The sequence below is a fragment of the Amphibalanus amphitrite genome, unplaced genomic scaffold, assembly GCF_019059575.1.
Source record: "Amphibalanus amphitrite isolate SeventyFive unplaced genomic scaffold, NRLGWU_Aamphi_draft 000358F_arrow, whole genome shotgun sequence".
In the NCBI taxonomy this organism is placed as follows: Eukaryota; Metazoa; Arthropoda; class Thecostraca; order Balanomorpha; family Balanidae; genus Amphibalanus; species Amphibalanus amphitrite.
In genome coordinates this window covers 343,671-360,181 of record NW_024881852.1, presented here as the reverse complement: position 1 = coordinate 360,181, position 16,511 = coordinate 343,671, and the positions used below count along the sequence as shown (strand labels likewise).

The 16,511-nt window shown below is 54.1% G+C and overlaps 1 protein-coding gene across 2 annotated transcripts in view; it reads right to left on the bottom strand.

Moving 5' to 3' along the window:
- The window catches only part of LOC122389429 (serine/threonine-protein kinase 10-like), an 18,835-nt gene extending 2,324 nt beyond the window's left edge, over window positions 1–16,511 (bottom strand). Inside the window, exons 1-16 of one of the 2 annotated variants that reach the window (XM_043381481.1) lie at window positions 16,194–16,511; window positions 12,148–12,339; window positions 11,346–11,510; window positions 10,589–10,787; window positions 10,112–10,290; window positions 9,680–9,850; window positions 9,031–9,132; window positions 7,855–7,977; window positions 6,128–7,541; window positions 5,203–5,856; window positions 3,994–4,145; window positions 3,238–3,453; window positions 2,401–2,664; window positions 1,108–1,287; window positions 544–807; window positions 224–337 (exon numbers count right to left, since the gene is read on the bottom strand). In XM_043381481.1, the coding sequence (XP_043237416.1) occupies window positions 224–337; window positions 544–807; window positions 1,108–1,287; window positions 2,401–2,664; window positions 3,238–3,453; window positions 3,994–4,145; window positions 5,203–5,856; window positions 6,128–7,541; window positions 7,855–7,977; window positions 9,031–9,132; window positions 9,680–9,850; window positions 10,112–10,290; window positions 10,589–10,787; window positions 11,346–11,510; window positions 12,148–12,309 (4,359 nt within the window). In that variant the 5' untranslated portion in view covers window positions 12,310–12,339; window positions 16,194–16,511. The other variant, XM_043381482.1, reaches the window with a different exon arrangement.

The following is a 16,511-nucleotide window of genomic DNA, read 5'->3' as shown; positions in this document are numbered from 1 at the left end:
AGAGAGAGCATGTCCTTAAAGCTCATTAAATGAAACGTCAGAATATCAGCTATTCAGCAACTCGACGTCATTGCGTTGGATGTTTACCAGACCAGTATCAACCTTCGATAGAATACAAGAGTCATGCTATTGCTCTTAGCTATAGCCAATCTGTACGGTATACCCGACACTGTGCTGCACCTCATCCCGGCGCACCCTGCGGCGACCTGCCGTCCAGACAGACCTGATGTCGCTGCAGGAAGAACACCTCCTTGACCTGGTGTTTGCTCATCTGGTGTTTCTCGTGGATCTGCCGCTCCTCCAGCTCCCACACGGCCGACTCCTTGGCGCGCAGCAGCTGAGGGTGACGCAGACGAAAAGTCAGGCAACGTACAATTATACAATCCTACCGCTCAACATTAACTCTCACGGATAATCTCACGACTCAGTGATCGGCCCATGACGACTGACAATGACTCCACTGGCAAACAGGCCGCAACACCCGGGCGGTCAGACTCAGTTCATTGGAAGTGGAACTGCGGCGGGCGGCGGGCCACTACGTACCTGCTGTTTCTGCTGGAGGAACTGTTTCTCCATGAGGGCGATCTTCTCGCGGTGCTGCTCGGCCAGCCGCTGCAGGGAAGACTCGTGCGACTCGTTCAACCGTTCGATGAAGTCGCGCTCCTTGGACTGGTGCTCGGCGTCCAGCCGCTCGCGGCGCGTGCGGAACGCCTCCTTGCGCCGGTCGCGCGGTAGCATGTCCGTCTCCTGCTTCAGCAGGCGCACCTCCTGCTTCAGCGTGTCGCGGAACGTCTTCAGCTCGCGCTCCTGTAAAGTGGTTACGGAGACGGGGCGTCGGTCACAGTGCAATTACTATCTCCGCTCTAGAAACCGTGGTCGCCAAATCAATATTCGGATCGGTGCACAAACAACGTCAGCTCCTATTATGATACTCTGAGTCACAGTCGGAGGAAGACGAACTCCAAGGCAGTCATGGCCGTCATAGAACCATGGTGCAAACTAGCAGCCAGCACCAGTACCAAATCCTGAAGGTCTTCTATTTGCTGCTTATAAACAAGACACCCCTCCCCCCTCTCCCTCCCCTTGGTGTTCCTATCTCTGACTGACCTGTTCGGCGCGGATCTTTTTGCTGGCAGAGCGCAGGTCGCTCTCCTGCTGCAGCTCTGCGCGCTCCACCTGCGACTTCTGCTGCCGCTGCAGACTGTCCAGGTCACTGTCGTACTGGCGCACCAGCTGCGCCATCTCTGACTCGAACTTGCGCTGCTGGTTGTCGCGGCCCAGCTGCGACTGTGGGCGGACGGGCGGGACCAGACGGTCAGCGACACAGCCGGGGCGGCGGGAACAAAGAGGTCGTCGACAATGAGAGGGGGTGGAGAAAATGCAAGCCAATTTTATCGAGGCACTTGGACCGTAATTGTAAGGAGTGTTATTGCAAATGACTTAGAGACAGGGATGCGGAGCCGGAGCCGGAGTCGGAGCCGGAGTCGCCGGAGCCGGCATATTTTGCCCGGAGCCGGAGCCGTGAAACAATATAGACCGGAGCCGGAGCCGGAGCCGGAGCCGCCAAAAAAGGGGGCGACTCCGGCTCCTTTTTATTTTTTGAAGAGGAAAAAAATAATTGACCTAGTTCGGTTTGACAGTACAAGGCAGTGAAACATATGGTATGTTCTTACGTCATGGGCCATCAAGTGAATGAAAAAAGCCGAATATCCCCAGTATCCCACAGTACGCAATCAACTTCCTGTCTGCTCCTCCCCCCCCCCCCCCCCCCACCCACGTCTACTGCATCCCCAGAACATGAGGACCGGTCATCAGGTGACGGCCATTGTTTTCAAGCCAGTGCAGTGGACTGCGACTCCCAGCACCGTCTCTGCCGAGACGGGTGTCAGCTTACGATGGTTCAGTGAACTCCGATTCGCGGCGACTGCGTTTCCAATGCCATCGCTTCCTAGTCCTTGTTCTGCCAGTTCTCTCCGAGGTGCGTTTACGCGGGGACGCGGTCATGAGCCGGTCATGGCAAAGAGTAACACGTATAACCAATCCAATTTTTCTTCCACCCGTATTTAATTGATTGCATAGGGGATGTACTGAGTCGGAGCCGGAGCCGCCGGAGCCGGAGCCGGAGCCGCCGGAGCCGGACCATTTTACTCGGAGCCGGAGCCGGAGTCGGAGCCGCCATAACATTTCACCCGGAGCCGGAGCCGGAGCCGGAGCCGATTTTTTTCTCCGGAGCCGGAGCCGGAGCCGGAGCCGTCTGAAATTTCCACGGCTCCGCATCCCTGCTTAGAGATATTTGCGTATCCTCTATATCTCAATCTATTGTCCAATAATTTTGAAATAATAAGTTGGCTTTGTCAGTTAACACATCATGACATCATACACAATGAGACACTTGATTACCTTGGCGTTAAGCTCGCGGAACTGTTTCTGCTCCTGTTTCTGCAGCATCTTGAGGTCGCGCAGCTCCTGTTTCCTGAAGACGTGCTCGTCGACGAAGGCCGAGTCGTCGTCGCCGTAGAACACCTTGTGGGTGGTGGTGGTGACGATGACGCCGTCGATCTCGAAGCGGCGCGTGCGCTTCCGCGTCTTCTTGCGCAGGTTGGAGATGGCCTGTTCCTCCTTGGTTCGGCTCATGGTTGAAGAGCGCGATACGCCCGATGTGTCCTGAAAATGCAGCTTCGGTCAGAAAACGAACACCGAATGCGATAAATAACTGCGCGAGTGACGAAATAGCATGCACTGAACTGGTATATCCTGAGTGCTCCGCGGTGGCAAGCCTATAACGAATGATGGATCCGACGTCCGTTTACGGAAAGCACCGGCTGTTTCTGGCATAGCAGAAACTGTATTACTACATATCTATTATTTGCCGTACATATTCTCTTCACCTGCGGCTAAATGTGCTATACCTGAGCCGGCGGCGGTGGAGTGTAGTGTGTGTTACATGCCCGGGTCGGTGGCGGGGTAGTCTACCGAGTTGTATACCTGAGCGGGCGGCGGGGTAGTCTACCGAGTTGTATACCTGAGCGGGCGGCGGGGTAGTCTACCGCCTGAGCGGGCGGCGGGGTAGTCTACCGAGTTGTATACCTGAGCGGGCGGCGGGGTAGTCTACCGAGTTGTATACCTGAGCGGGCGGCGGGGTAGTCTACCGAGTTGTATACCTGAGCGGGCGGCGGGGTAGTCTACCGAGTTGTATACCTGAGCGGGCGGCGGGGGAGTGTAGCGTAGCTTCTTTACCTGAGCGGGCGGCGGGGCGGGTCGTTTCTTCCTGAGCACCACCTCGTCATCGTCCTCTACCTCCTGCTCGGCCGGCGGCGGCTGCTTCTGGTTCTGTTTGGAGGCGGCCGGCGGCGGCGGCGCGGCCGGCGGAGGCATGTTCTCCTTCTGGCTGCCAGCAGAGTCGGAGCCGGTGCGCTCCTCGCCGCTGTCCTCGCTGCTGCCGCGAGACACCGGCTGCACGGACAGAGAGGAGACAGATCAGACACCGGCTGCACGGAGGGAGGAGAGAGGGCAGACACACAGTGGATCACGGGTAGGAGGCGAGTGGATAATCAGATACCAGCTGAAAGGACAGACAGGAGACAGATCAGACAAGGTGGGCGGAGAGAGCGTGGAGAGGTCTCATCGATGTCATGTAGAAAGACATCGGATGTACATTGGACATCGGCAATGATCTGTCCTCGTACGGACGGAGCAAAGATCATACTCAAAGTAAGGGTTTGTGGGTAAGGTGAGGCCGGTTAATCAAGAAGGTAATTAGTACAATACAAAACTAGAACAACGATCACTTGTTATTATTCTAATAAATTGGCTTCGTGTGACCATGTTGCATGAGAAGCATGGTTACATAAGCAGCAGCAGTCGTACTGATTTGGAGATCACTAAATATGACGTGCTACGTTGCACGCAAGGTATTAGTGACATCCAACAAGTACAGTCGCATCCACTTCAATAACTCCCCGCAAGCCACAGCCGCTGTGACCGGAGACTGACCCGAGCCGTGGAGTTGTGCTGCGGCGAGAAGACGGTATCGTCGTCATCGTCTTCCGCCTCGTCTTCCTCCTCGTCGTCCAACTGGTCCACGTCCGAAGAGCCGACCGTGGTGCCGGCCACCAGCAGGGACGTCGGTGAGGTGCCGTCCGCGCCTGCAGTCGGTCACAGGACACCAGGTCACACAGGGAGGGGGAGGGCATTAGCAGGGTCACAGCACACGTTACAAGGGGTTCCAGACGTCGGCGAGTGGTGCCCTCAGCGCCTGCAGGGTCGGTCACAGCACACCACATCACACGGCGGACCACCAGGCAGGGTCACAGCACACGTCACACAGGGTGACACCAACAGGGTCACAGCAGAGCACGCCGTGTCACACGGAGGTAAGTACTACCAGCAGCCAGTACGTCAACGCGTTTGAAAGCCAATTTGCATGGCAAACATGCCGTATTTGGCGTATAACATCCGGGTCCTATTCAAGGCATTGATGTAAGCGGCTACTGGTACTGTTGGCACTCCAATTTTGCATGGTAATCGGGTCTAAGACGCATCAATAGTAAGTTGTGACGTCATCCCGTCGGAAATTGTCACGAACGCCGAGATCCCCAGACTCCAAGCGTTCGAAAGTGTCATGCAAGGGCGATCTGTGCGTTACGTCAACTAAAGAAACACTAGTAGACACTGACAGTAATGTGGAATCGAACAAACACCCGGACATCAGCTAACGAATGTTCCATCAGCGGCCCATTATAAACGTCAAATGACCAAGAGCGCCATGCTGGTCGGACTATCACCTTCATCAGTATGCAGCGCAAACATAAGGAAGGTAAGAGCATCTACATGAAATCCTACATGAAATCACATAACGCGTGTTGTGCCCAAGCCGTAATTCGCACGCACCATGAAGTAATTAATTCTTCAAACTGTTAAACCAGACCCGGATTTAAAACGACAAAACCATCCCTGATGGTCCTGGTGGCTGTGGCCTTCGTCACTCACACAATAATACATCACCGACGTGTCCCCTCCCCGAGTGTCCCCAGAGACCTACGTCTTCGAGCACTGACGTCCACCACCGACACCCCTTCCCTGAGAGTCCCCAGAGGCCGGAGTCCCCGAACACTCACCGGCAGCGGTGTGACCGTCGGCCCGCTCCACTTGACACCCCCTCTCCCTGAGTGTCCCCAGAGGCCGGAGTCCCCGAACACTCACCGGCAGCGGTGTGACCGTCGGCAGGCTCCACCTGCACCACCGACACGTGCGGCTCGGTCGTCTCCTGCTCCTGGTCGGGCAGCTCCTGCTCCGTGGCCTCCTGTAGAGTGAGCTCCAGCCGACCGGCGGCCGCCGCGCCGTCCGCCGGCTCCTGTGGGCCGCTCTGCACGATACTGCAGCCGTCGATCAGTACCTCGCTGTCGTCCAGCCGGCGGCCGGCCGCGGCGCTGTCCACCGCATCCCCCTCGGCCGGTGCCGGGCCGTCACCCGCGCCGCCGCCCGAGCCGGGCTCGTCCACCGAGACGGCTGTGTCGCCGGTGTCGGCGGCGGGCGGAGCGGTGTCTCCGGCGCCGCGCTCCGGCGGCAGCTCCGACCAGACGGCCTCGTCGTCGGCCGAGGACGCCTCGGAGCCGAGCGAGATGAGCGCCTCCTCCAGCGACTGGTCGAGCGCGGCGGCGGCGGCGCGCTCCAACTCGCGCTCGGCCTCCTCGTGCTGCAGCCGCACCACCTCGCCGATCAGCGAGTCCATGATCTGGTGGGCGCTCAGCTCGGCGTCACTCTCGTCCTCGTCGCCGGCTACCGGTGACGGCGGCGGGGAGAGCGCCTCCTCGTCTTGCTGCGGAGGGGCCGCGCCCTCCGCCGGCTGCGGCCAGTCTGACGGCAACACAAACACAACATCACACACCCAGCCGTGAGCCCGAGATATAACGCTGATTTATGTATAAATTATCAGCGGGTTGTAAACGTTACACAAAATATAACCATGTAACACTGGGCATAGCAAGCGCATGAAGGTGGGATGATTGATTAGATATTAAATAAACCTTACAAGATGGTAAGAGAAAATCAAATCACCATTTGAGAGCCACCCTTATCCTAAATAGGCGTACCCTACCGACACAGCGGTCGCCCATCCTGAACTCACCGTCTACCACCTGTATGCGCGCACCGTCACCGCTGCTCTGGATCAGCGTGGTGACCGTGCCGCCCGACTCAGCGTCGTCAGCCGACACGATGACGCGCGCGGCGCCGTCACCCGCCGCCAGACCGACGCTGGGCGTCTCGACCGCTCCCTGGTCCGCCGGCTGGTCGTCCACCTCCATCGGAGCAGCCGGCTCCGGCTCCCGCTCCGGCTCCGGCTCCGGCTCCGTATCCATCGCCGTCCCCTCCGGCTCCCCGGCAGTCGGCGGCGCGGGCAGATCTGTGGCGGTCGCCGGCTCAGCGGGTTCCCCTACAGCCGTCGCCGCCGGAGCCTCGGCCGCCTCGGCCGGGCCCGTCGGCGGCGCCTGCTCGGCAGGTGGAGACGGAGACGCGGCGGGGGCAGCCGGGACAGGCGCCGCCACCGTCTCGGCCGGCGCTGGCGGCTGGGGCTCCACTGGTGATGACACCGGCGCGGAAACGGCCTCCTCAGCCGGTGTGGACTGCTCCGCAGGTGGCGCCGCCACTGCCGGCGGTGCGGCGGGCTGTGAGACCGGCGCTGTCGCTTCTGGCTGAACTTTGGCCTGGTCTCCTGCGGCTGCCGGAGCAGAAGGAGAAGCAGGGGCGTCGGCAGAAGACGGGGCCTCGGACGGGACAGCAGCAGCAGCAGTGGTTGGTGACGGTAGAGCATCACCCGCTAACGCTTCGGAAGACGCTGCCTCTGAGGAAACTGGGTCCTGGACGGCCGCCGCCGCTGCCGCTACTGATGCTGCTGCTGTCGCTCCTCCTGCCGCCGCCGTGGTCGCTGCTGCGGCTAACGTCCCCGAGGGCGTCGTGGCAGCAGCTGCTGCGGGAGGTGTTTCCTTCGCCGACGTCGCGACTGGAGTCGAATCTGGCGCCAACTCCTTGACTGGCGCTGGTGACGATTCTTTTCCTGCCGTCGGACCTGGTGTTGGTTCTTTGGTTGGTGCTGGGGGTGGTGTTGGTTCGTTGGTTGACGCTGGGGGTGGTGTTGGTTCTTTGGCTGCTGGTGGGGGTGTCGGCTCCTTGGTTGCTGCTGCTGGGAGAGGTGTCGACTCCTTGGTCGGTGCTGGGGCTGGTGCTGCTTCTTTCGGCGCCGCTGGAGGTGGTGTTGGTTCTTTGACTGGTGTCGGTGTTGGTGCCGCACCAGGAGCCGGGCTTGGTGATGGTTGTTTGACTGGTGCCGCCTCCTGGGCGGGGGCGGCTGCTGGTGCTGGGGCAGGGGCGGACTTTTTGGCTGGCTCTTTGGACGGCTCTTTGGCCGCCGCCGGTACCGGCGTCTTCTCCTCGGCTGCGGCAGCGGGAGCGGCCTCGGCAGCCGCGGCCGGCGGGGGCGGCGCCGGCTTCTTTTTCTCTGGTGACTTGGACGGCTCGGCCACGGCTGGCGGCTTCGGCGCCGGCTGCGGGTCAAACGGACCGTTAGCACCATCAGAGCACGTGCATTTGTTCGCAGGTGTCTGGAGGTAGACAGGCAGTGGTTGGGTCATTTTCGGCACAACGGGAGACCAAAAAGGCATGGCTCAGTAGGAAAAAGGACTCGACCGAAACCAAATATATAGTAACAAGTTTTCCCACTTTAGGTTATTTCAATATAGTTACCACGCTTTTGGCCTAAAACCTACCAAACCAAAAAACAAAATGAGAGCCGTTTCACTTGTCTAATCACAGCATCTCTCAACTCTCCCCTCCCTGGAAAGGAGACGAGACACCCACCTTCTTTTTGGGCGATGCCGGCGGCGGCTCGGTGGCGTCGGCGTCGGCGGGCTCGGCCTCTTCGTCGCCTTCGTCGGTCGGCGGCAGGCCAGAGTCCAGGCTGAGTCGGGAGGCCCGCGTGTCCTGCCCGACGGGAGACGCGTCACCGCAAAGGTACATACACACTAGAGATGTCAATCGGATACCAATTCTTTGGTATACCGATACCGAACCGATACCAACTTGGTATTTGGCATTTCAGTCCTAATGTGTTTGGTATTTCGCCGGTATCACGAAACCTTGCTAATGTATAACAGGCTAAGAAATTGGTAAAAAGTTGGTATTTCCCTCATGATCCCAAGTTGGTTTGGTTTTGGTATTTCCCCATGGTTTTGGTTGGTATTTGGTTTGGTATCGGTATTCCGATTTTCCGTATTTGACATCACTAATACACACACACATCGACAGACGGACAAGCGCGTGGAAGAGGACCTAATTTGGACAGGACACCCGAACCACTCCGCGTCGGTATTTTGGTCACGTTTAATATAAGCCGATATACTTCCCGGTACTGAAAAGCGGTTGCTGGTTGAGTGGGCGGAGATAGCTGCCCCCCCCCCCCCCGCGACCTCGGACTCGGAGGCATGAATAACTGATTAATCCCGTTTCGTGGCGCATTTACAATGAGAACCCACCTGGCGCTGGTCCTACCTTACCGCCGTGAGCGGAGCACGGTGTCTGTCTCCGCCTCCTTCCCTTCTGAGCCGCGTGTAACACACAGACATACGGGGGTAGGGGCGGCACCGCGGCCGGGTGCGCAAAGCAAGGAACACGGAAAAGCCGCAGAGAGGTGGCGGAGAAAGGATCCGGCGGGCGAACAGGCTGGTGATAAGGTGAGAAGAAACAGATATGCACTTATGAAAACTGAGACCCCATACGCCCTCTGAACACATTACCGGCGTAATCGGTGCGGCGTAGGCGTAGACTGGCGGAGAGCGAGCTGATACGCCAAGTACACAAAGCGTAATAGCCAGATGAGATAGCGACACGGCGATTAGGCAATGGGGAGTTTCCAGACCAGACCACACGTCCAGACCACACGGGCGGAAAGGAAGCAGACGTAGCGTTGACAGCGAGAGCGACCCCCGCGGCAGTATCCCCCCCCCACCGCCCCCCCCCCCCCCCCAGCCGACCTACCTCGTCGGTGGCGTCCTCGATACCCTCGACCACGTCCGCCTTGTACTCGAGCAGCAGCTCGCGGATCGGCTTGTTGTCCAGGGTGCGGTTAATGAACGGTAGCTGAGGGCACACAGTCACACACGGTCAACGCACGGGCGGCCCGCAGTCGCACCGACCGGCACTTTGCAGCAAACATAGCTCGGCTCATCGTCCAGCTGGTGTTCTGTTGCAGTGGCTTGAGATTGCACGATGTCTTTCGTTAAGCCGTAGTAAGTTTCACAATAAACTGTAAACTTTTACGCTGAATGTTTTCGCTAAATTAAAATGAGTGACAAAAAAGTGCATCATCAGGCTCAATATCCACTATCCAGTCCATTGTCACCTGATCCAGCGGTAAGCAATTGAGTCAAGTCTTCCGCGCGCAATACAATTCATAGGCGTCATTGAATTACAAAGCAGATCTCGCGTCCGATCTACTCAATTTCGCTCACGAAACGAAGTTCTAGGAATCGTTTACTGAGAAAAGCGCCGCTTGGAATATCTTAATCTGACTGGCGGGACAAGTAGCAAATCCAATACGGCTGTAAACTGAGCGCTCTCATCGGAGTGCTTAAGTTCAGGACGTCACCGGAAGCCGCCTCCAGCAGCTCGTCCAGTTCAGACCGACCTGGAGCAGCTCGCTAGCCTCGGCCCGCTTGCTGGCGTCCTTTTTCAGGCAGGCGGCGATGAAGGCGTTGAACTCTCGGCTCCACTGGCTCGGCCGGTCCAGGGTCGGAGGGTCGTACTTTTGTATCCGCAGCATCGCCCGCACCGGGTTCAGCTCGTTGTACGGCGGCTCCTGGATAGGTAAAAATCACGGTTACATGTCAAATATAGTGCGCGCTTTCGCCATTAAATAGTGGCACAAACAAGGCTGGTTCTTTTTGGGGCGTCAAAATAATGTCCGAATAAGCAAAACAAAATTACGCGACTATTGGCCAAAAAGCAGCGTCATTCTAACCGAATAGCAAAAAACCACTAAAGTCAATACAGCTACGTTCCAACACAACACGCTAGCGGACCGCTCCGACTGACGCCGCAGCCCGGTATTCCCGCTCACCTTTTGCGCAAACTCGATCATGGTGATGCCCAGTGACCAGATGTCTGCCAGCCGGTCGTACGGGTCGCTGAGCGAGGTCTCACAGATGATCACCTCGGGAGCCATCCAGAACGGCGTGCCGATGAACGTCGTGTGTTTCTGAAGCGTGTGCTTGTTCTTGGCAGACACGCCAAAATCGGCTGCGGGGGAGGATGTTACGGTAAGCATCGGAGGAGGAGATGCAATGGTGGGCAGCTGGAGACAATAGAGTGGCGCCAAAATAGGCTATACTTTTCAGCGAGACAGAGACAAGGCAGTGCAGCTCCACCGGCTCCATCGGCACCGGCGACCGGATGACAGCAGCAGAAACTCGGACACTCAGACACTCACTGACTTTGGCGCCGCCGGCTGACGGTGGCGACACCCAAACACTCAAAGCTCAAAAGTCTCCAACACTCAGACACCTCAGTTTGACGAGGTTGGCGTCCAGATACTCACTGAGTTTGACGCCTCCGTCCATGGTGAGCAGCACGTTTCCGGCCTTGATGTCCCTGTGGACCACCTTGTGCTGGTGCAGGTACTCGAGGCCCTCCACCATGCCACGGGTGATGTAGGCGATCTGGGGCTCCTTCAGTCCGCGGTCCAGCTCGACCATGATCGAGTCGACGGCACCGCCGTCACAAAACTCCAGCAGCATCTGCACGACAAACAGACAGGTGGTGTCAACGCACCGGGAAGACACACGATAGCCGTCATTTATCAATCCATGCCCCATGGTCCTTCGATTTCTAGCTAAAGTGTTGAGCAATTAAATACCGTCAAACAAGCTGTTTATATCGAAAGTTAAATAAGAGTACGTTTCTACCATATCTGTTCTGATAGTCGTGCTTGTAGTATGGGTTAAATCAGAGCCCACCGTGCGGCAGACTGCGGTTTTACACAGCTGCTGCAAGTCAGGTCTCCAGACGCTGTCTCATCGACTACACCTGCAACCACCGACCACCGACCGGCTTCCTAATCAATACCGAACGACTGAAAAGTCTGCCGTAAGGCGCATTCCCAAGGCTTCTGACCGACTGTCTGAGTATGCACTCGGCTTGCCGATTACCTTAGCGACGGGCGGCGGTCCCGCCCCTGCAGTCGGCTGGACAGCCTCGCGGCACAAATAGCGGACCCCAGAGGAAAAGAGAAAGGAGAGGAAGGTATGGGAGGACAACGGGAGGGGAGGAGAGGGAGGGGCAGCGGTGCGACTCACCCAGAGCTGCTTTCTCTGCAGGTAGGCGTCCAGCAGTCTGACCACGTGTTTGTGGTCCATCTCTGTAAGGATGTCGATCTCGACCATGAAGTTGTCGAGCTCGTCGTCCTCTGCCATTTCGCACACCTTGGCGGCGCCCACTTGGAACGACTGACGGTGCACCGCCTACGGAGGGGGGGGGGAGGGGGCACACAGGTCAGTCTGGAAGCAGAACCCGACTCCGTTGAACGGAGCGGTTAGACTGGAGGGAACGACACCGGGCCCGATTGATCGACATCGAAACACCAAACGAAAACAACGACAGTCTGCACAGGGAACAAAACTTCGACGCCCCGCTTCCTACATAGGTACCTACATAGAGGGGAACGAAGGATCAGCTATGGCATATAAATGGAAATCGGTACGACTAACGCACATGCAAAGTTGAGTTTGCGGCATTCATATTTGTCACGTGGCCGTGTTATGCAATAGGTAACCACCGTTTAAATTAGAAACCGGAATCGGAGACGACTAGTTAGGTCCTGAAAAAAACAACATCAAACAGACAGGAAAATGAACAGCCCATATGCATCAAATAAGTGTAAAAGCATAGGAGAATTATAGGAAAACAGTCGCTTGAATGACGGCTGAATAGCGTGACACAGTTATTGATACTAGTATGATACATAAAAGTGGTGATAGACGATGAACTAAAGCTGACACGATCACGACATTCAATACACGTCGCGTCGAGCTTTAGAGCTTACATAAAATAAAACTAGCACAGGATATAACAAAAAAAGGTCTGACGATCGACAGCTACCTTATAGACCTTCCCGAAGGCGCCATCTCCGAGCTCGCCCTGGAGCTCCCAGACGGCCTCCGGGTCGATCCCGACCTTCACATTGTGCAGCACGCGCCGCTTCTTAGAGGCACTCTCGCTGCCACCAGTAAAAAGATTCTTCAAATTCTTAAAAAATGCCATCTTCGCGTTTCGTTATACCATTGTCTGGTTCTGGAAAAGTTGCTGATTGTTAGCATACCACATAATAAAGGCTTATTTGTAACAAACGATTTTTAAAAGGTATGACGCCTCAATTAGTCACGACGTAGGGACGCACCTGTGGCATTAAAATACCAGCGCTAAAAATGTCATCAACGCAACGATCCTTTGAAGTCGGTTACAATAGCCCGAATCACGTTCCGTGATTCTACATCCACGGGCGACACTTCCAATGGACCTACACACAGCCTGTTCACATCACCGAGTCCGATTGCATTCCGCTGCAAACTCCCAACACTCATACATACATACACACGACTGCTTCATTCTCGTACAAACGGGGGAGGGGGAGGGGTGGGGCAGACCGGGCAACTACGAGTGACAGCCGCCCAGTGTACGCTACCGCCGACCCCGCGACACGCGCGCTGCACGACAATAGCGCCGGGCCGAAACGGTATCAGCTTACGCCGCACATTGCCGAGTTAAAATACGGTCCAACTCGACTGATGCAGCACCGTTTTCCGATAGTCAAAAGCATATCAACAATTTAGCCCGCACCGGACCTGTTGGTTTTCTACATACGCGTCGGCCGAGGAAGGGGGCTATACGACCCCCCCCCCCCCCCATCTCGCCCTTTCGCTCCTGATGGAGCTAGAGCATCGCGGAAAAAACGAGCGTGTGCGCCGTTACAAACGCAGCAACTGATACCCGATTTTAGCCGGGTCTCAAGTCAACCGGTAACCTCTGAGGTCAGGTCAAGTGGCCCAAGGCACGGGTTCGGTTTTTTTATAACTTCGCAAAAAACGGTCGCAGAGCCCGCGATTTTGACATCATCGTGTTCGCCTCGCTCAAGCGCGTCAATGGTCTACTTTTTGTTCGGTTGAGGTCAACTTGAGGTGTTGACAGGGTCAAGGTCAGGTCAGAGCCCCCAGGTCACGAAGTTGGTCTAAGGAGGTCATATCGTATACCATTCGATTCATCACGTCTTCCCGAATCTATTAGTAGCTTTCCCGACTCAGTAGCTCAATTTATTGACGATCGGGATTTATTGACGGAAAAATCTTATGACAAGTCAACAAGGTCAACAACGCAAAATGTGATGCATCGGACCTTGCAAGGAGGGAGTGCATGAAATCACGATTTCGTGTGATTGAGGTAGTTTGAGATCGTTCCCAGCGCCAAAATATCAGTTTTCATTTTTCCCCATGGACTCATAATAGTGACTAGTGAGGTCACATAATGGTGAGGTAACATGACAGACAAGACCTCATGTGACCTTCAGGAAAAATCATAGATATAAACGTTGTGAGACCTCTGGAGGATACTACGTCCTGTAAGTTTCATCTCCCTGTGAAAATTCATCTGGCACTGAGGGCGTTGCGAATTTGCGACACCTGGGGACTGTGCAGAGGTTCAGTTATGACGCCATGAGTCAGTGACCTGACCTGAAAATGAGGTTGGTGTCACAAGATCCGGCTTGAATCTAAGGTGAGGTACCTACCCCAGTTTCAGCTCTCTGCCGCCAGCGTGTTCGGAGCTTTCGCGAAAAAAACTGCCTTCCCCCCCCCCCCCCCCCCCACCACCGTGACTCGGCCGGCGAGGGTTAATTGCCCTATAACTACACTGACACCGAAATTGTTTTGAAAATATCCACCCATCAATGAGATTAACAGGAATCTTGGCCATATACATCCCAAAGTCCTGACCTAACCAAAGTTCAGGTCTATTTTGCAACCTCTCCTTTATGAGTCAATGGTAGTGTAGCTGAACTGCAGGTGCTGAGATGAAGCAGATGCAACTGCAGCTGAATAGTTAAACTGACACATATCAACAAGAGAAATACCCTGATACTAAACAAAATGTGATTGAACATTTTTATCAAAAGCCATTACAGAAAAAAAACATTTCTACAAAAATATGTCTTCAAAAATGGCAATTTTTATGGTTTGCAATCTGGATGGCAAATGACCATGGTCAACACTGAGGACAAATTAGCGACACAGCACTAAGAGAGCTATCAATTCATATGTTTATTTGTAATACTTTTTCTAGCTAGGTACTTGATGATGCAAGCTAGGTATAGGTAACTATAACTGCTACATTGCTGTAAATTTAGGTCATCAACCATCACAAGTTAAACTAGCACAGCCAAGCTGGCAGTGCAGGCATTATTCATTAGCTGGTAATCTCACTCACATACTACCAATTACACTGCTGTGCTGGAGGAAAGTGGAGAGGGAAATACTAAAGAGCACACTACAATCATAATCCCAAGCTTTTTTATGAACCTCAACCATGAGCAGTGAGCACCAACATAACACAATCCTCACAACTTCTATTTGCAAGATTTAAAATAAAGAGAAAACTTCGCGAAAATAAGAATATCATTGTTGACACTTGATAATTTTGATTTCTGTATCTATATTCTATGCATGGACATAAGCCTTGCAAATGGTGTGGTGATTACAGCATAGTGCTGCAATTCAGGCTGCAATGCAATAGCAGCAATAGTATGGCAACAGCCTCTGCCAAGCCATACCATATGGATAAGGTTTCCCTCCTACCTCTGTTCAATTTGTTTTAGATACACTCAGTAGAGAAATGACATGAGCACTTTAGGGCAGAAGTGAATGCTGAATAAACACTTAAAACATCAGTAGGTGTTATATAAAAACCTCTAAAAAAAATCAAGAATCCAACTAAAAATAACAATTAGAGCAACCCAGTTCAGTACAACTGAACTAAGACTATTTCAACTTTCAATTCTACTTTCAAATCAGGCTATTTTTCCTTTAAAGTTTGCAGTAAACTTTACAAACCTCATGAAAAAATAACTGATGATGTGCAAGAAGATATCTGATTAAGGTGGGTGATATTTTTCACAAGTACCTATGCGGCCCCGGTAGCACAGTCGGTTAAGGTGTCATCCCGCGGTGCGTGCAGTGACAGGTTTCGGGTTCAATTCCTGATTCTGCCCGTTCCACAGGCATCGTCCCCGGCTGTATCACCAGGTGTGGGGTAGGCTCCCACTTCAGCCGCAGCCTGGGTGTAGGGTTAGGACGAGGAGAAGCAGCTGTGCTCTCTCCTAATTGGCATATCTGCCATTTGGACAGGCCCGAACAAAAAAAAACATATTTACCCAGCGTTCGATGTCTCCCGGACAGCGAAGATTCTACGCCGTCCGGCCAATCACGTTCCAGAACCGCTGCCGAGCCCCCGCTGACCTTGGACAGGATTGGCCGGACGACGTAGAATCTTCGTCGTCCGAGAGACATCGAACGCGGGGTTAGTGTGGTTGGCAAATCTCATGGATGACTTTGGACTAAGAATAAATGCAGCTGGCAACTTCTCTAATACTCACTCACTGCTCATGCTGCACACGGATCTTTGGAACGAAAAGCAGGAAACGTTGAATCTAGCCACACCCTAATTGTAATAGCTTGATTAGGTACCTGAGAAAGTAAATTATAAATAGTGCCAAAAATCTAAAGCTTCGGAAAAAATATCATTTTACCAAACAATATTCAATTTAATAGCCCAATGGTTTGTAACACATCATGGTTAGCTTTCCAGCAAAATATCCACACCTCAACCTACTGATTCACAGGAACGGTGCTAGACTACCCACTTAAGCAGTTAAAAACAAATATTTTCCATAAGAGCACACAAGTCAAATGTTACAAGGATATTTTCAATAAAAAGCCTGTCCCATCAGTTTTCGATCCACACCACAGCAACAGCAATATTGATATATGACATCGAATTGTAATCCCAAGACGATAAAAGGTATACAAGTAAATAGAAATTGAACAAAACACGACTCGAGTTCGAATCAAATCGCAATCAATACAATCTCGATTACTTACAACCCTGCCACTGTATAAACAAAGTAAGCCACGCCTCCCACTTTCACAGCGACAGGTTTTGATGACAGATCGCGCACTGGCACGGGCCCGCTCTCGCGCTCTGCAGTTTCTGTCGTTTCTCAGTTGGGCAAACTAGGCGGCGTGAATCAAAATATGGAGGCATCAAAATATTGATTCTAGTGGGCGGAGCTTTGACCATATATGGGCATAGAATCAATATTTTGATTCAATTTGGGACGTTCCCACCTTCAGACGACCCGTTACGGCGGAAATAACCCCCATGACGGCGAGATTTTTCGCCAAGTCAATACAAAAAAC